This window comes from Perca fluviatilis, chromosome 11, assembly GCF_010015445.1.
Source record: "Perca fluviatilis chromosome 11, GENO_Pfluv_1.0, whole genome shotgun sequence".
NCBI classification, from domain to species: domain Eukaryota; kingdom Metazoa; phylum Chordata; class Actinopteri; order Perciformes; family Percidae; genus Perca; species Perca fluviatilis.
Genome location: NC_053122.1, coordinates 34,766,644 through 34,785,707, shown reverse-complemented (window position 1 = coordinate 34,785,707; position 19,064 = coordinate 34,766,644). Strand labels below are relative to the sequence as shown.

General features: G+C 40.0%; 1 protein-coding gene, 1 long non-coding RNA gene and 4 other non-coding genes across 7 annotated transcripts; 2 read left to right on the top strand and 4 right to left on the bottom strand.

Annotated features, from left to right (window-relative positions):
• The first annotated feature begins 3,701 nt into the window (after positions 1 to 3,701).
• On the top strand, positions 3,702 to 13,919 carry LOC120568806 (ceramide synthase 2-like). 2 transcript variants are annotated; one of them, XM_039816512.1, is made up of 11 exons: positions 3,702 to 3,863; positions 4,942 to 5,109; positions 7,515 to 7,632; positions 8,350 to 8,468; positions 8,752 to 8,809; positions 8,902 to 8,952; positions 10,293 to 10,385; positions 10,644 to 10,772; positions 12,510 to 12,619; positions 12,732 to 12,885; positions 13,068 to 13,919. In XM_039816512.1, exons 2-11 carry the CDS (start codon positions 4,943 to 4,945, stop codon positions 13,278 to 13,280), a joined length of 1,212 nt encoding a protein of 403 aa, XP_039672446.1. In that variant the 5' UTR covers positions 3,702 to 3,863; position 4,942; the 3' UTR covers positions 13,281 to 13,919. The 2 variants fall into 2 exon arrangements, with proteins under 2 accessions (XP_039672446.1, XP_039672445.1); XM_039816511.1 differs by having other exon boundaries at positions 4,939 to 5,109.
• On the bottom strand, positions 9,559 to 9,630 carry trnam-cau. The gene has a single exon. It is a non-coding gene; the product is annotated as a tRNA-Met (tRNA).
• Positions 13,487 to 13,558, bottom strand: trnam-cau. The gene has a single exon. It is a non-coding gene; the product is annotated as a tRNA-Met (tRNA).
• Positions 13,562 to 13,634, bottom strand: trnar-ccu. The gene has a single exon. It is a non-coding gene; the product is annotated as a tRNA-Arg (tRNA).
• A 111-nt stretch (positions 13,920 to 14,030) lies between the features above and the next one.
• On the bottom strand, positions 14,031 to 17,607 carry LOC120568809. Its single transcript, XR_005640791.1, has 3 exons — positions 17,501 to 17,607; positions 15,123 to 15,704; positions 14,031 to 15,035 (listed from the first exon to the last, which is right to left on the bottom strand). It is a non-coding gene; the product is annotated as an uncharacterized LOC120568809 (long non-coding RNA).
• trnan-guu lies at positions 17,194 to 17,267 on the top strand. The gene has a single exon. It is a non-coding gene; the product is annotated as a tRNA-Asn (tRNA).
• Positions 17,608 to 19,064: the final 1,457 nt, after the last annotated feature.

The following is a 19,064-nucleotide window of genomic DNA, read 5'->3' as shown; positions in this document are numbered from 1 at the left end:
CAGCCAGACTAACTGGACTAAAACAACCTTTTCGTTTACAGTTTCCCCATCTCATTAGTCCGGCAATTCACAGGGCAGATTTTGCTTCAGTGGGTCCTGACAAGTAACCTCCTTGATAAAAAAAAACAAAGGCTCTCAGTTCCCATCGCTTTTTCACGTACACACACTTTTGCATGTCTCACACGGATAAGCAAATAAGGCTGCATCACAGAAAAACATGACCTCAGGCCAGACGTTCTGGGTAAGCATACTGTATGTGACACTTCAACATGCCACAATATAGCTGTGGTTGAGAGTGTAAATAAATGTAAACAATACTAGTAATACTACTATAATTAGTGTCATTTAGTTGTTTAGCATTTATTAAAAAACTAAAACATACAAATGTTACTTTTATCATATTGTAAAAGACATAAAGAAGTTCTCTGACTGTAGCTTCATTTGAAGTAAGTAGCTGCAATGGCTGGTGTTGTTGCCTCTGCAGATCTGATAACCTCTCACTCTCTTTTTTATTTTTTTATTTTACATGCACACGTAAGACACCTGTGTCTCTGTCTCAGTTCATGGACACACCACATCCATGGGACACACAGACAAGGCAGGTGTACACAGTAAGCAAATAACTTCCTGAATCTGGACAAGGTCATTTTCAGCTAGTTTGACTGCATCCCACAGAAACACACTTGCACATACAACCCCCCCCACACACACACACACACACACACACACACACACACTGAAATATCAGTGTGTTGTTAAAAATGTCTCACCGTTGCTGCTGCGGTCATAAACAGATCCAGCAATGAGGGCCTCCCGGCATCATACATGGCTGTGCTCATCAATCGTCCACCCTGCAAAATAAAAAGAACAAGCAACATTATTTTGAGTGTTTTGGGGGCATGCCTTATCTTTTTTTTTTTTGCATTTACAGTGATTTATTACCCTATATTCTTTAAACTACTTGCCATAAGTGCATGAGTACATTTTGAATTGCATCCTAAATTCTTCACATGCCCTGCCAGAAAATAACATATTCATATCCAGTTAAGAACACCTGATTTCAGCGTTCTATATGCCCTGTTTAAAGGTAAAGGTACTTTATTGTCACATACACATACATGTAGCGAAATTCATTCTCTGCATTTAACCCATCCCTCAAGGGAGCAGTGTATGTAACACACACGCACGCATGCACCGACACACACCCACACACATACATTCACACAAACAAACAAAAAGGGCCCTATCTTGCACTTTTCCCTCCACAGACGCACGTCGGTAAATTAGGGAATGAATTTGCAGGGGCGGTTCAGCGAAAAGAGGAGGCGTGTTCAGGCGCAAATGTTCCCTGGTGCTATTTTGCAGTTTCAGAAAACAATTCCGCCACTGACCAGGAAAAACCTGGTCTAAAGTCAGTGGCGCGTTATTCAGATGCTATTTTAGGGGCGCATGCTTGGCTATAGCCTACTGTAGCGTGTGCACAGCGCGCATACACTTTGCTTCTTTCATCTACACGCAGCAGTTCCCATTTTTGCAAACCATACATAATTACAAGGAAAAATATTACTGAAAATGCGCTTCAGGTGTTTGGATAGGTCAGGAGGAACTTTACAGTACAGTCCTCAAAAGTCGCTGCATTCTTTGTGGCTTGTTGTGTTTTACACAACATTTCCATGAATCATGGATGTGTTGATGACATAAATGAGGAAATATTAGAGGACTTAAGGAGACGTGATGTTGAACTACGGTGGGATTGGACACTCCGGCGGGATCTGCTCCGGGAGTGGCAATAATACGGGTGAGCGGATAGGTGGGGCGGGTGGAACGGATAAGGGAAATTTTTTTTTTCACATGGCTGCAGCAATCCTCTCCAGACTTGAGGAGATGCGCCCGAGAGGCCGCAGCAACATCATGTTGCACGTGCGTCAGGCAAATCTGCCGTCATAATAGCAATCCACCATGGAACAAGCGCACCTGCTCTTAAAGGGAATGTGAAACTATGAAACCCTAACTTCCCCCCCCCCCCTTTAAAACTTTTTAGATGACGGGTGGAGTGAAGATTTATTTTTCCGCCCGGTAATAATAGCAACAGCGCCCGAGATCCGCCCACAAAGCTACTAGCGTTTCACGTTTGATACTTGCGTTTTAGATCGTCAAAATAGGGCCCTAACTCTCGTTCCCTCTGCTACAGTACTATCTCTCAGTATGTCCTGTAAACAGCTATAGCTTGACACATAACACAGCTGCGGTCCTGACTGATGAGCATGGCAAAAATGAATAGTTCATCTGCAAAACGGTAATGATATTATCAGCAGACAGCTGGCTTATCTCACTACAGACAAGGGTTATCAGCAGAGAGCGTTGGTTCAAGAGGAGGATGGGGTGAGGAGGACTGGGTGTGCGTGTGTGTTGGCATGTGTTAAGGAGGAGTGTGTGACTGACTCTATGTGTGTGTGTGTGTGTGTGTGTGTGTGTGTGTGTGTGTGTGTGTGTGTGTGTGTGTGTGTGTGTGTGTGTGTGTGTGTGTGTGTGTTTTAAGGGAGTTTGTGTTTAAGCAGTCAAACACAAAGCCCTCGGGGACAGCATGCACATTTATTCAGAGTAACGTCTGTGTGCACACAGGCGTGTTTACCTTCAAACTATCTTCAAACGAAGTCATGGAAATGTCCTGGATTGTTGCTAGGGGGTTAGGGTTACCTAACAGCCTCCTACCGAGTGGTAACTCAGGAGATGTATGTTATATCTACAATTAGTATAAGGAAACGTAATAAGATATACTTGGTATTTCCTGTCAAAGATGTGTCAAGCATTTTATGTGAACTATTGAGTAGAGTATCCATGAACTTGGTTTAATAATTGAACCAGTGTGTTTTATTGGTATTTCCTGTCAAAAATGTGTCATGCATTTTATGTTAACTATAGTGTACAATAGCCATGAACTTGGTTTAATAATTGAACCTGGTTTAATAATTGAACCAGAGTGTGTTTTATTGCTGATGATTTCAACTTTTAATTTGTAAAAAGACAAATATGTTATCTCTTCTCTCAAAAGTCACATAGCCTATCACTGCTGCTGTTACTGTCTAACTCAATGTATTCAGGTTACAGGGCTTATAAACTGAACTGACATGGTTTAGCCTAAATTTATTAGACCAAAGTGTAGACTACTGACGTTGAGTTCAGTGTTTTCTTTGTTGGCCATGCTAGGCAGTGAACCGTCGCTCAGAGCAGGAGACGCCCCTCTCTACCGTCAAGCTACAACATCAAGACAGAGAATACCGGAAGACTTCAGAATAAAAGCACACCCGGGTTACCTTTACGAGCAATTACTGTAGATTGGCTGTACAGAATTGTGAAACACATGGGTTGAAATTGATTCAAAAAATGTTTTTGGAAGGTAGCAAACTAGCTACTTCATTTAGCTGTAAAATATTTTATGACCGTGCCTCGTATGTTTTTTTGTGTGCCTCGTAGGTTAACCTAGCCTACCTAATTAAACATTTTAAGGCATCTGCACTTGTCTGTTTGCATTGTGTCTTCTGAAAAACGTGCTCTGGGAAACAAAAACGGACGTCTTTTAGCAACCACGGTTTTGATTTTGGTGACTAAAAACCATTACAAACCGCAACGGTCTTTACCAGCAAATTATTAGGCTATTATTTTGAAATAAGTATCGTCGTTTCCTTGTCGCGCCTAACTTGACACCTGAACCGGGATGACTGAACTGTGGTGAAGTCGTTAGGGTTACAGCGGTCCTGAGGCGCATTAGCAGCCAAATAATTGGCTCAAACAAATTCACAGCTTGATTTATTCTTCTGTCCTCAAGATTTATCAGTTCATCATCTCCGTACAGCTGCCGCCAGGTGAGTCACTTTTATGCAGCCCATTTCTTTCAACAGGTTAACTACAACTTGGTGTGTTTCACCGTGGAAATGAATCTTTTGTTAATTCTAACTGGTTTCCAACATAGATGACATTTCTATATTACTGTGTAGGCGTGTACAGTATTGTGGTACTGGAGTTTATGGTTTTTATTCAGGTATTTATAATATAGTTTATTATTGCACGGTCTTTCTCGTTTCACAGCTTTGTAAACTACATGTATTGTTTTGCGGCATTGTTGACAGACGGAGTAATATTCCTAATGAAGGATGTCAAACTTAATGTATTGTTTATAGCTTTGATGTGACTTGTTAAGAATATTATCCATATTTGAATTGGTATTTTTGTAGTTGAGGTTGAGACAGGTATGAGATGTGGCAAATATGTTGTCAATAAGCTGATAACAATGGTTATTTGTGGGTATTTAATCACCTTGGTCATAAAGGCTTCTTCAGCCTCCTGGCTAATTCTGGCACATTTAACATGTATTAATGTTTTATTAGTGTGCATTGTCCCTGCTTAATAAACCTGAAATAAATAAAATAAGTAAAAGGTGCAGGCTACATATAGAACAAACGCTGTTGGACTCTTCATTGACCCCTACAACAGCTGGTGTATTAGCAGACCGATGTGCAAAGGTAACTGGGTTACTATTGCAGAGACACAGAAATGCTTGTACATTCTCACTAAGGGTGAAACATTGTTGGCTATGCCCTTTGTGTCCTTTGCTATGACGTCCACTATTCTGTCATGAAGTGCTAGGTAGTATGTACATTCCGTTGTAAGCATAACAGATGCCCAACATTGTTTCAGTGATCTGCTCTGTGATTTGATGCAAACAATGAGTCATACAGAGATTCATAGATAAAAAAGAGATTTAGAGGCCACTGAGGTCTGACTCGGCTCACAGCTTACTTAAATCCAAGTGCACAACGTCCCAGGTTGTGTTTAACCAGAAGAAATCATTGGTTGAACTGAGGCTTAACTATGTGGAAACCTCAGCTTAACATCCCTGTGTTTACTTTTTCTTCTTGGCCTGTGCCTGTCCACCTGCAGCAGAATGGACCTGCTGCCTGACATCTGGAGGGAGGACTACTGGCTTCCTCCAGGAGTAACCTGGAGAGACGTGGAGCAGCTGGCAGACTCTGAGCGAGCACGACCCCGGGACCTTCTCATAGCTCTGCCTCTCGCTCTGGGCTTTGTTGCGCTACGCTACGTGTTTGAGAGGTAAAACATACCTGATCTCTTTGTTCTGTCAAGATCTGGCTGGTGTGCATGGGTTATTGTAGGCTTTACATGATGACAATCAAACACTCTCTTAAACCATCCTGCCTGACCTGAAAAAATACCTACACACAATAAAGCTTAGGATACCCAATCGTCTAATCTGATTTCCTACGGGTGAGCGAGCAGGCATTGATATCATCAGGAAAAAAAGAGGCCTTTGGGGACTAGAAAGAGACAGACAGAAATTCACTAAAGGGAGGGGTTTCAAATGAAAGTTATTTTAAATTATAGCTGTAAACAACATTCTGTTTGCATTAAATGCTTTTTCCTCATTTGATGCTTTTCACTTTGAACTTTAGTCCCAAAATCTAATGAAACTCATGCCCACTTATAAAATTGTGAAAGAGAAGAGAAACTATTGGTAGTTGCATTCTATAGCTGCAGTGGGCATAGGAGTGCATAACAAGCCTCATTGGCACTTTTACGCGCGCACGCACACACACGCACGCACGCACGCACGCGCACGCACACACACACACACACACACACACACACAGTCTTCAGGGGTTTGGATTGGTTGATTACATCTCCAGAGTGTTAACTGTTGTAACAGTCAGTGGAATCAAATGGCTTGTTACAGCTAATTAAAATGTCATTGTTATTCCTATACTGTGCTACTTTCTTCTGCAGTATTGTTATCTCATATTTTCTGTATTAGGTATAAGTGTGTGTGTGTATATATATATATACATATATATATATATATATATATATATATATATATATATATATATATATATATATATATATATATATGGTATACAGTGGGGCAAAAAAGTATTTAGTCAGCCACCAATTGTGCAAGTTCTCCCACTTAAAAAGATGAGAGAGGCCTGTAATTTTCATCATAGGTACACTTCAACTATGAGAGACAAAATGAGAAAAATAAATCCAGAAAATCTCATTGTAGGATTTTTAATGAATTTATTTGCAAATTATGGTGGAAAATAAGTATTTGGTCAATAACAAAAGTTCATCTCAATACTTTGTTATATACCCTTTGTTGGCAATGACAGAGGTCAAATGTTTTCTGTAAGTCTTCACAAGGTTTTCACACACTGTTGCTGGTATTTTGGCCCATTCCTCCATGCAGTTCTCCTCTAGAGCAGTGATGTTTTGGGGCTGTCGCTGGGCAACACGGACTTTCAACTCCCTCCAAAGATTTTCTATGGGGTTGAGATCTGGAGACTGGCTAGGCCACTCCAGGACCTTGAAATGCTTCTTACGAAGCCACTCCTTCGTTGCCCGGGCGGTGTGTTTGGGATCATTGTCATGCTGAAAGACCCAGCCACGTTTCATCTTCAATGCCCTTGCTGATGGAAGGAGGTTTTCACTCAAAATCTCACGATACATGGCCCCATTCATTCTTTCCTTTACACGGATCAGTCATCCTGGTCCCTTTGCAGAAAAACAGCCCCAAAGCATTCACAGTAGGTATGGTGTTCTTTGGATGCAACTCAGCATTCTTTCTCCTCCAAACACGACGAGTTGAGTTTTTACCAAAAATTTCTATTTTGGTATCATCTGACCATATGACATTCTCCCAATCCTCTTCTGGATCATCCAAATGCTCTCTAGCAAACTTCCGACGGGCCTGGACATGTACTGGCTTAAGCAGGGGGACACGTCTGACACTGCAGGATTTGAGTCCCTGGCGGTGTAGTGTGTTACTGATGGTAGCCTTTGTTACTTTGGTCCCAGCTCTCTGCAGGTCATTCACTAGGTCCCCCCGTGTGGTTCTGGGATTTTTGCTCACTGTTCTTGTGATCATTTTGACCCCACGATGTGAGTTCTTGTATGGAGCCCCAGATCGAGGGAGATTATCAGGGGTCTTGTATGTCTTCCATTTTCTAATTATTGCTCCCACAGTTGATTTCTTCACACCAAGCTGCTTACCTATTGCAGATTCAGTCTTCCCAGTCTGGTGCAGGTCTACAATTCTGTTTCTGGTGTCCTTTGACAGCTCTTTGGTCTTGGCCATAGTGGAGTTTGGAGTGTGACTATTTGAGGTTGTGGACAGGTGTCTTTTATACTGATAACAAGTTCAAACAGGTGCCATTAATACAGGTAACAAGTGGAGGACAGAGGAGCCTCTTAAAGAAGAAGTTACAGGTCTGTGAGAGCCAGAAATCTTGCTTGTTTGTAGGTCACCAAATACTTATTTTACCGAGGAATTTACCAATTAATTCATTAAAAATCCTACAATCCAACGATTTTCTGGATTTTTTTTCTCATTTTGTCTCTCATAGTTGAAGTGTACCTATGATGAAAATTACAGGCCTCTCTCATTTGTTTAAGTGGGAGAACTTGCACAATTGGTGGCTGACTAAATACTTTTTTTTTAGGTTTTTTGCCCCACCCATGGGCCGATGTTTGGGGGTGAAGAACAGAATACAAGCGACTGCTGCCCCCTCCCCGAAGCTGGAGTCGTTTTACACCCAGAGGAGCAGACAGCCGACACAGGTTAGTCTGAAAAGGCCTCAGCATGCATGCATGCATGTTCAGCTCAATTTGTAGCTCGTGGTGAGACGCTCACCCAGAAGAAGTTGGTTTGAATTTCTCAAATGCTCAATTTAAGCGTTTACTTCCTCTTGTCAGTTTGCTGTTGCAATAATGTTCTGGGTGAAAAGCAAGGAAATAATTTTGACTCCTCCAGTTCCTTGTTCCTGGTAATCCTATCCATAGGGGAATACACCCTATTTACATTAAGTCATATACTCTTTCAGCTTTTAGGTAAACTAGAAATGCTTGTAGGTATATACAAAATACTAACAAAGACTATAAAAAATATAAAAAACTATAAAAAATGTTGTGTGATGCGGTGCATCACACAACCCAATTTAATTAATCCCAGCAGTCCTGTTTGTTTACACAACCTGCAGAAAAGGATCCATCTGCTTCAGGAGACATTAAAAACACCTACACAGAAAAGTCACTTCACTTATTCAGCTAACACTTGTACATTTTGCTTCGACAACACTTTGGGAGTAACTTAACACCACTTTCCGTTTAGCAGATGAGATGATCTCTCTGCCGCTATCTTGTTCTCCCTTTTGTCATTTTCCTCCTTTATGCCGGCCATTTCTGATTACATTATTATACCCAGTGTCTTCCAAGATCACATTATAGCTCTCCATCCCTCCGCATACCGCTGATTTCTCTCTCCCATTGTTGTTTCAGAGTGAAATTGTTAATTTGATGTCGCTGTGTGGCAAAACGCAGAGGCAGATTGAGACCTGGTTCAGACTTCGCAGAAACCAAGACAGGCCCAGTCAAACCAAGAAGTTTGGTGAAGCTGCGTGAGTGCTGTGTCTCTCTCTCTCTCTCTCTCTCTCTCTCTCTCTCTCTCCACAACACTTTAATTGTTCAGTTTACAGATGACTTCCCTCAACAACACTTTCCTCACCACTCATTCCAGAGACAGCTGGGGAATACCCCTAGAACTTAACTTATCACTGCAAAAAAAACAACAAAAGGCACACATTTAAGCTATCTTAATTATTTTGTTTGACTTGTTTAACTTCTTAAAAGTCCCTTTTTGATTGGGTGTTGAATTGTCTGATGAAGTGGTTTTTTTGGCAGTTGGAGGTTCTTTTTCTACATCACAGCCTTCACGGCTGGACTGGCCTGTTTGATTGATGTGAGTATGAGTTTCAAAAAAACGTTTTATAGCAATGACATTGCTATTCAAGTTTTATAGTTTGAAAAGTGTCTTTATTTTTTTCTCTACAGAGACCATGGTTCTGGGACCTGAGGGAATGTTGGAGGAAATATCCAGTTCAGGTGAAGACATAACGTCATCTCATTTTGTCGTTACTGTCCTACTACATTAAAACATGATGAGGAGAGCCTTGTTTTATGTGGAATGTGTTCATTTTGATTAGTTTATAAGGGTAGTCTGACCCTAAAACCTGACTAAACGGATTACATTGGTTTTAAAGAGGAAATTACGGTAAACTATGGTGAACTAATCTCCGTCTTTATTCATGTCACTGAGAACAATGAATATTCTGTCACTTTCCTTTCGACTGAATTACTCATCCTATGGGTAAATAAATCTAAATGACTCAGTAACTAAGCTTTAGGAAATTTTTAGGAAGATAAGAACAATCATGCTTTATTTATATATTTTATTCCTATTGTTTGCCAGAGTTCTCTCCTGCCATTTAAATCTGATTGCTATCAAGCTATGAAAAAAATCGGATTTCTTTAGCTCTATACATTGTTATTTAATGCAGCCTGTTAGTGCATCTAGAGTAACTCTGCCCTAACAATATATTTGTAAAACTAAAACTTAATTTTAGGGATGTAACTAATGCTTATTTTCATTATGATTTAGATTTGATAAAACCCCCCCCCCCAAAGACATTCACTTCGGAAGTGTCAAAATAGCAGAGGATGGTTTCGATCCATCGACCTCTGGGTTATGGGCCCAGCACGCTTCCGCTGCGCCACTCTGCTACACAGCACAGCTGTTACTCAATGGCCTATAAACAGTGTAGGAGGTCGGTGTGTATGTGTGCCTCTGGGGGGTGCTGGAAAAGCCACTGTGGACAAGTCAGTGACAGTCAACACTGGCACCATAATCCTCTTAAAGGATTTCTTTTCACATCTAACTGTTTGGTCTATAAAATATTAGAAAAAGTATAAATACCTCTTACAGTTTCACAAAGCTCAAGGAGACCTCTTCAAATGTCCTATTTTGCCGACCAAAAAGTCCGAAACCTAAAGATAGGAAATATAAGTGTTACTATCACAGAAGACTAAGAAAGCTACATTTATGATTTAAAAAAATCGATTATCAAAATAGTTGCAAATTAATGTTCTGTTGATCAACTGATCGATGTATCCGCTAATGGCTTTAGCTCTAGTTCATTTACTGCTCTCCTTCCATACACTTTCGTCAAAAACAAATGGCTTTAAAGACAAAGTTTGACGTTACAAATCTTAACTGAAATAATGTAGCTATTAACTGTAAATTCTCATCTACATTATGAGTTTTGTTCCTCTGTTGCTAACCACTGATGGCTTCATTTTTGTGCCAGGGGTAAATGTCCTGGTGTTATTGAATCATTTTTATTTTTTTTATTTTTTTATTCAATTGAATAATGTTTTATCCACAGATCATGGAGAGAGCTCATTACTGGTACTACATGCTAGAGTTGGGTTTTTATGGCTCTTTGCTACTCCGAATCTCTGTGGACGTCAAGAGGAAGGTGAGGACCTCAACATCCATTCCAACCTACATTGCTTCAAAACACATTTTCCCTTTAGAGAATGACATAAGTGAAGGTACAAGCCCTATGTTTGCTTCAGCCTGGTCATATTTCTTATTTGAAGTGTTGCACAATTCTGCTTCAATGAGAAAGTTCACTAACACATGGTTAATCAGTGACTATACAAATTATTTTGTTGACATATGAAGATAGTTTCGTTTCACTGAGTAGATACTATTCATATGTTTGATTTGTCAGGATTTTAAAGAGCAGGTGATCCACCATTTGGCTACCATCTTCCTTCTGAGTTTCTCCTACTGTGCCAACTACCTTCGCATCGGCACCTTGGTCATGCTGCTTCACGACTCCTCTGACATCCTGCTCGAGGTAACGCTTGATCTCACAGACTTAATAGTTTTGAAACTTATCCACCAAAAAAAAGCAAGCAGGCAAGAAACCAAACTAACTGTCTGTCTATCGATCTCCACTTGGTGTCAGTACCAACAGACAACAGAGCTATGCACATGCCACACATGCCGCACCTGGCACACACACACACACACACACACAAACAGCGCTATCCCTCTAAGAATATTAACTAGGCCTAATATTTAATGTTGATGCAGAGTCAGGGCTCTGCGGACTGACTGCAGCTGCAGGGTCTGCAACTTTAACCCTGCTGCGTGGGAGCGGGCAGTGAAAAAGCAAAAAAACTAAATGATGGTGTCAACAAAGAAGATTAAAAGGTCATGTACTGCTCACCGGCTACAGTCTCAGCTGGTGTCTGTATCAGCAGAACTGTGTTCACAAAAACAAGGAAATAACAACTGCGGCTCTAATTACAGAAGAGACACACTGCTGGCTTTCTCATTAACGTTACGTGACAGAGGAAAAGCAGTCAGGCCGGCCAGAGTGACATTAACACCACTTTGACACAACGCAGTGCTTTCTACAGTTACGGTGGCATCTTCCGGCTGTTAGCAGCTTATCTCTCATCAACTTCTCACAGAACTTCATCTTCTGAATTTATTATAATTTTGTGTTTGTTTTGTATTAAAGCTTCCCGTCCGTCTCCCGTGCTGCAGTACCACTCTCTGCCTGAACTGTTACTAATGTGCCATTGGGGGGCGCTGTTCCGCCAAAGCATGACATAAAGAGTACTGACTAACTAACTCTTTTTTGCAGGCCAATAGGCGTTTATGCATTGTCAGAATTAGTGGTGGAAGTATTTAGATCTTTAATCAGCATCAAAAATACTTAAAGTACTAAAATCAAAAGTACTCATTATGCAGGATAATAAAAATGATTACTAAATTATGATAAGTGCATTCATGTGCTATCACACTAATGTAACTGGTAAAGCTGGGGCTTTATTATTTTATATACTGCTAGGTAGCTTAATCTTTAAAGCAACAATATGTAACTTTTAGCCCTACAGGTTGTCTCTTTGGAACTACAGCTGCAGCTAAAGGTTACATAGTGTTGCTTTAATAGTACATAATTCATTAGTTGATTATATTTTGTATTAATAATCTAAATCTGCAAAGTAACTAGAGATGTCAAATCAAGTGGAGTGGAGTAAAGAGTATAATATTTGCCTCTGAGATGTAGTGGAGTGGTATAAAGCAGCATAAAATAGAAATATTAAAGGAAAGTACAAGTACCTCAAACTTGTTTAGTGCAGTACTTGAGTAAATGTACTAAGTGACATTTGAGAAAGCTGCAAGCAGCAATACAGGAGGCCAAGCTATCGACTGTACTGGTATACATAAAAAAGTTGTGCTGGATTCTTGCACTCAGTAAGACATGTCAAAAGAAACAGCAGCAAAGACAACAATGAAGACATACGCATGATGCTGATAACATTTCAAATGTATGCAAGTCTGCTCGTGTTACAGACTCTTATCTGCGCTGACTGAAGAATGAGCGTGTAAGCTTATACATGCTCGTTTTTAATTTCCCCATGTTGACGACATGTTTTCCTCTTTACCTATTATTCTAATCCCCAGTGTTGGCTCATTAACTCGTTTTGCCTAATGCTTAACCCATGTTTTGTTTAGTGTGGGGACTTTGCTTTACTTTAGCTTCAATTATGGTTTGTATTTGTTCATGTGTATTTTGCAGTCTGCCAAGATGTTCAACTACGGCACTGGCTGGAGGAGAACTTGTGACACGCTGTTTGTTGTGTTTACTTTGGTCTTCCTTGTGACTCGACTGGTGATTTTTCCCACCAAGTAAGGTTTACTCTTAAGATGTTTGTTTTTCCTTTTTCTTTTTGGCAATAAAATGTTTAACTACTTAATGCAGCATTTTTTCAACATTCCTTTTATTATTTGATACCTTCAGAATCATCCATACCACTCTGGTACTGTCCATGGAGGATTTTAAACCTTTTCCCGGCTACTACTTTTTCAACGTCCTGCTGATGGTGCTGCAGGTTCTTCACATCTTCTGGGCTGGCCTAATCTTGCGCATGGTTTATAAATTCCTGAAAGGCAAGGTGAGAATCAGTAGTGAAATCAAACAGAGAGCCTCCCTGACTAGTATTTGTAATCCATGCAAAGTAGCTTTGATATGGATAGACGTGGAGTCGATTTCTAAATGAACATCTCAGATAAGACTAGTTCCTCAGTTTTGTCACGTTTTTTTTTTTTTAAACCTTGTATCTTCTTCTGTCTCCAGCTGGAAAAAGATGAACGCAGTGATGAAGAGAGCGACGTTGAAGAAGAAGAGGACAATAACGGGAGAAATGTGGATCAAGGAGGAGATCATTGTTGGGAGAGAAGTAAAGACAAACTGGACTCCAAACTGTCTAGGCTGACCAACAATTGTGTCCTAAATAACTTGACCAACCACAGGGAGTCTGTAGCCGACAAGATGCGAAAAGCTGATTAAAGTCTTGATGATTACCTTTTACAGAAAGTCACAGTTTTTGAAAATTGAAACGGCCTTGGTTTACATTGAGTGGTACAAAATGAAAGGTGTGATTCTTCACGTTTACTACAGATTGTGTATGGTGATGCCACTGCTTCACACTTAACGGAGAGGAGAATTAGACAAGTGATTACAGTTTCATCATTAGTCTTTGTAAAATACAGACATAGCAGAGGATAGTTTCGATCTATCGACCTCTGGGTTATGGGCCCAGCACGCTTCCGCTGCGCCACTCTGCTACACACCCCAGATGGGACTCGAACCCACAATCCCTGGCTTAGGAGGCCAGTGCCTTATCCATTAGGCCACTGGGGCTGCTGCAGTTGTTGCAGAACAACTGTTCACAATTCATTGCTCAGTGATAGTTACACAGACACTATAATGCTTTTTTTTTTTGTCACTTTGCTTGTTTTCTTTCTTTAATTGTAACTAAGAAATATCACAATAGCAAAACAAAAGATGAAAACTTATATTAGAAAGCTGATGTAAGACCCAGTTATAGACAGAAGTGTTTGTTTAATATTGTAAAATAATGAAATTGTTACACAACATGCAGTAGACATTTAAATGCAGGAAATAAAATCACGATTTTACTCTTTCTATGTATGTCTCTCGTGATGATTAAAGACATTGTAATAATTTTGATAAAGTAGAATTCTAATGTTTAATTCGCCAGTCTTTCAATACTTGCACAGCACAGTCCATCAAAAGACAGCCACCAGCATCTGTAAGGATATATATATATATATATGGAAATAATAATGGAATTGGAATTGGATTTGTCAGAATGAAACTGAAACATATGTGAGGTACACTGGTAGTATAGGAGGACAACATCCTCAACAAATTGGGCGCCTGCCCTTCTATCCTGAGCTGTCTGGCGATGGCCTGGCAGCGGGGCATTCGCCGTGTCTGTAAGAACATTTTGGTCACATAACATTTGCGAATTGAATCACCTTTAACAGAAGCAACAATCACAGAGGGGTGATCAGGCTTGGCAGGTCTGGAAACAGTAGCTGTTGGCTTCGTCTTGTGTGCTGTAAAACCAATTCAGTGTCATTTTCTTCACCCAGTCAAGTTTGTTTATGTTTCACAATGTGTCTTTACCTGCGGTCTCTCTAACTACAGTACAATATACAGAGTACAGTCTGAAAACACCCTGTTTAAATTATGAATCAAATCATTTGTATGAGAAATACACAATGCCTTTAGGAAAACAGGTAAATCATGGAAACAATATCAATATATAGTAAGCACACTGCCTGTCAGTCAAAGATGTGACAAGTGAACCTATCCAAGATAGGAATCTCACATGCCAAATCCTTGAATGACAGCCTGAAAAAAAGCCTGCAAAAGAAGAAAACACTTACCATCATCGGTGACATGTTAATTCCTTAAATTAGTGGGAGAGTAAAAGAACACAAGCATCAGAACAGGCCTGAACATGGCCAAAATAACAAACTAGCTGACGGAGAACAGTAATAGCAGGTGAATTCTGCTGAGAACAGAATCCTACACTGATGGAGAAAAACCTGTTTGTGGAGACACAGCCAGGGGCCGCTCTGGTGGCCCAGAAAGCACAGGTGACATAAGACATAAACAGAGTTAAGAGCGATAAGATTTAAAACACTAGAATCCACCTACTTAGATCAGTGTCAAATTTAGATGGAGACAGATGTAGCAGCCCTCTCTCCAGCTCCTCGCCCTCCTCCGTCACTATGAGATTACACAATAACATGTATTGTGTGCTAGGTACATTAAATGTTCACATAAAGTCAGTATTTGCATATTATGTGAACTGACCTAGAGTGCTAGATGAAGGCAGCTAATGTCGTGAAGACTCGTGCAGGTGGTTGGCAGGAGGATGCACTCCTGCAGGTTGTACATCTTGCTGTTTTTGACACACTTTAAACCTAAAATGAAGGAAGCATATCCATCAGCCCTGCTCTCCCAGATCTGCCTCCAGGTGTCCTTGGCCCTGGCTCCGAAACCAACAGTATTGGCACCCTCTGATGCCCCTGGTGGCGCAGGCTTCCTCGAGGATAGATATTCCCTCAGGTCCCTAATTTTCCCAGAAGCTCCTGGCAAATTCCAGAAATGTTGTTGGTTGTCCTTGCTGTGTCCCTGAGGGTTGAAGGTAACCACCTCCCTCCTCTTCTTCTAACTTGTATTATAACTTCTATGGTGTAGCTGATAGAGCTGCTCAATAGGGTTGATCAGGATTCGAATCCTTGTCTCCCGAGCCAAGAAATCATGCTGTAGCTTCTTCTTTACCACAGTGCCATATAGTGGCTCAGACCAGGATGACAACAGGCTGGGTGCTGCATGGCATGTACCGACCAAAGACCAATATTAACAGTCTACCAGTGGCTGAAAAAGGCCGGTCTGAAATATATAAATACATATGTTATATATTACCCAAGGGATAAATAAAGTTATATTTCATCCTGTTATCACAGAAATAAAATAAAGAAATATATATATATATATATATATATATATATATATATATATATATATTTATTTGTATTATAAATTATAAATATAGGGCACTAGCTTCTTCTGTACCACAGGGCCATCTGGTGGCTGCGACCAGGATGACACTTTCTGGGTGTTATCAGGTGTCAGTTCCATATACAGTATATAACGTTATGTAACCTGATATAATAGTATCAAAGATTATGTAATTGAAGTAACGCATGTTACATATACATAATATTTGTTTGATGAAATATAGTTACAGCGTAAGGGAGGGATGCACATTTCCCAATCAAACACGTGATCAATTACTATTTTCTTCACGGCTCCAACCATTTTAACGTTCCAGAACTGGTCCTTGGTTGCTAGAGATGGAGTGACTATGTGCTTTTATTTGCTGGCTATCCATTAAAAGTGAGTTTTATCTTAAATTGTTATTACGTTAGTTATGTGTTCGCGATAGCTATTAAAGCGGTTTATGCAGTTTAATGGATGTTATATTTCTCTTAACACCTTTCCTCGTGCCAATGCTAACGTCACTGTTAACTTTACAAGGTGTGGTCCTCAGGTAACGTTAGCAATTAGCAGGGTTAGCATAGTGGCGTACTCGGGTACTGTAGCTATATAATTAATTGTGAGAACACGAAGGTTGAAATGACATAAAATGCCAGTCGCTTGTAGCCGTGCTAAATTAGCCTGAAGCTAATGCTTAACTACCTGTTCAGGAGGAAATTAGCCAACTCGGTCCTTTTGGGCTCTAAACTGTCTCCATCTTTCAAATAAATCTCCAATATCTAGCTAGCTACCCGGGGTTTGTTACGTCTCTGGTCACGCAAACATGCCATTTTTTTTGTATGTCTGGTGGAATCTATCTCCGTTGATCCTGTTCATTTGGTTTATATATGTGTAGTTGTAGGCTGCATTTAATTTAACTATTATAATTTAACTTAACAATCTAGCTAGCTAGCGTTAGCTAGTTAAGTACTTAGCACTATTATAGTTAGCTTAGCAAACGAAACTAACAGAGCGAACCAAACTGCTGTTCCTCGACAGTCTAAAAAGTTCACCGTTTAAGGTTAAGTCACATGAAACATTAACGGCCCATTTTATCGCTGATAGTTATTTTCTATCTTAATGTCGCGAATATAGCTATCTCTTTTAATTAATTACATTTTAATTTCGCCAATGATTAGCCACCTAGCTAGCTAGCTAGTGGTGAAAAAAAGAAATGCATGCAATTTGAGTATCTAAGCTTGCACATGCAGGGGGCGCTATTGCAACGTTGATTAACGTGATCGCTGGCAGGCATGGACAACTGTCAGGTCCTTATGTGAGGTACACAGTATGTAGGGTATACTATTTCATAATTGTTTATGCCTTTTTCTCGGACATGGTTGTCTCTGTGGCGCAATCGGTTAGCGCGTTCGGCTGTTAACCGAAAGGTTGGTGGTTCGAGCCCACCCAGGGACGACGTGATTTTTCATTCTTTTCGTTTTTTTTAATACAATATTTTTCTTTTACAGTCTTGAGGAATTTTGAGTCGTATGACTGTGAATCGTACACAGCAGATTGTTACCGCGAATACAACAACGAGCCTCCTCCAACTGTACAGATGGGTCAGCGGACCAGATAAAGAAACTGGCTGAACTTGTTTACTTTCTGAAGCACAGGACTGGGTTTATCAAATTCCTGGTTTGACTTACCGCAAGTGTATGCTCAATGCATCCTAGGTATGGTCTTGAAGTAAGTGCAGATTTGATCACTTCTCAAAAAATCGTTTTTGGAAATGCACTACGCAGTCTAGCACATGTCTAGGGCTTTTATTATGAAAGGTAAGAACGGAAAGAGTGTTTTTGGTAAACGCTGGTAAATGCTGCCTCTGTCAAGGTTGAAAGGAGTAAAACAAGTTTGCATAATATATCCATGATACGGTCTGGTTCGGACAACAGCCAGTTCTCTTACATCCATGCAACAGCCTCCTTGTTGTATTATAATCATCCTAAATTAACAACACAACGTGATTGGTTGATGACATCTTTATTCGTGGTGCAACAGCTCTAAAAATCGACCTCGTTCCTAGAAAAAAATCACGTCACTTTATCGCCGCTTTAATATTCGTTAAAACAAGGTTTAACTGCAGTAGTTAACGTTACGTTTTGTTTTATAGTGGCTGTGTACAATTGGTAACCGGTTGTTGAAAAAACCCATCTGAAAACCGCGAAGTATAGCACGTACCTGGAAGAGAAATATTGCTTTTCTACATGTTTATGCGGCCTGTTGAACAGGTGTATTGATAAAGTATTGTCGTTTTACTCACAGAAGTTTTATTGCACGTACGCTTCACCACGGCCTCCCTGAGGTGCAGAGAAGCATTCCTAAAAACTTTATTTAATATCAGTCGGTCATCAGTGCTGTTGCTGTTTTTAAACGCACACCTTGGTGCATACATTCATCTCTGTTATGGGGACACACAGCAGCTCTGCTCTCTGCTATGTTCACATTTTAGAGTATGTCATTAATATTTTCCTCATTAATAATGTATTACTTTACCCATCTGCTATAATGTGTCTGTGTGTGTGTCTGTGTCCAGTTTGTCTTGCTCCTAGCTGTGTGTGGTGTATTTGGCCTACTGCATGACTCCTCTGCAAATATGAGCTACTTTGTGAAAGCTGCAATGATGAATTTTTTTTTTTAAACCGGCCTGTTGGCTGGTATTTACGTGTGGTAGGCTTATTATAGTTTGTAATATACACATTGATAAACATAGCCTTAAACGTATCACATCAAATAACATGTAGGGGTTCCTCGACAGTCATTCCATTATTTAATTAAATTTATTTATTTTTTATATATATATATATATATATATATATATATATATATTTATTATATATATATATATATATTATATAAATAAATAATAGCAGTGAGATAAGAGCATGTGGAGTTGTACACTAAAATACATGCTACCAGCTGACATCTGAAGTAGCCTATTTATTCTACGATGCCATCCATCGATGGTATGGATGCAATGTGATTGGCAGCTGATATAAAGTCTACTTGTGCTACGTTGGAGGGGTTAAAGAACACAACAGGATGTCACACAAATTGGCCCGTGTCAGTGAGCCACTGCAGCAAATCGACAGATTGCGGTTTCCTGGTTTGAATGCAACCTAAGGCCTACACTAAACCATTAAGAGGAGGAAAGGTGGAGATAGACTGACTGAACAAAGTGATTCGCTTTAGTTGTGAGTTTATAAAAGGGGA

Bases quoted from the DNA above. Each gene is read 5' to 3' on its own strand.
- LOC120568806 (XM_039816512.1), top strand. From the start codon at position 4,943: ATGGACCTGCTGCCTGACATCTGGAGGGAGGACTACTGGCTTCCTCCA. The intron at 8,810-8,901 runs GTGAGTATGAGT...TTTTCTCTACAG, and splicing joins GACTGGCCTGTTTGATTGAT to AGACCATGGTTCTGGGACCT. The intron at 12,886-13,067 runs GTGAGAATCAGT...TTCTGTCTCCAG, and splicing joins ATAAATTCCTGAAAGGCAAG to CTGGAAAAAGATGAACGCAG.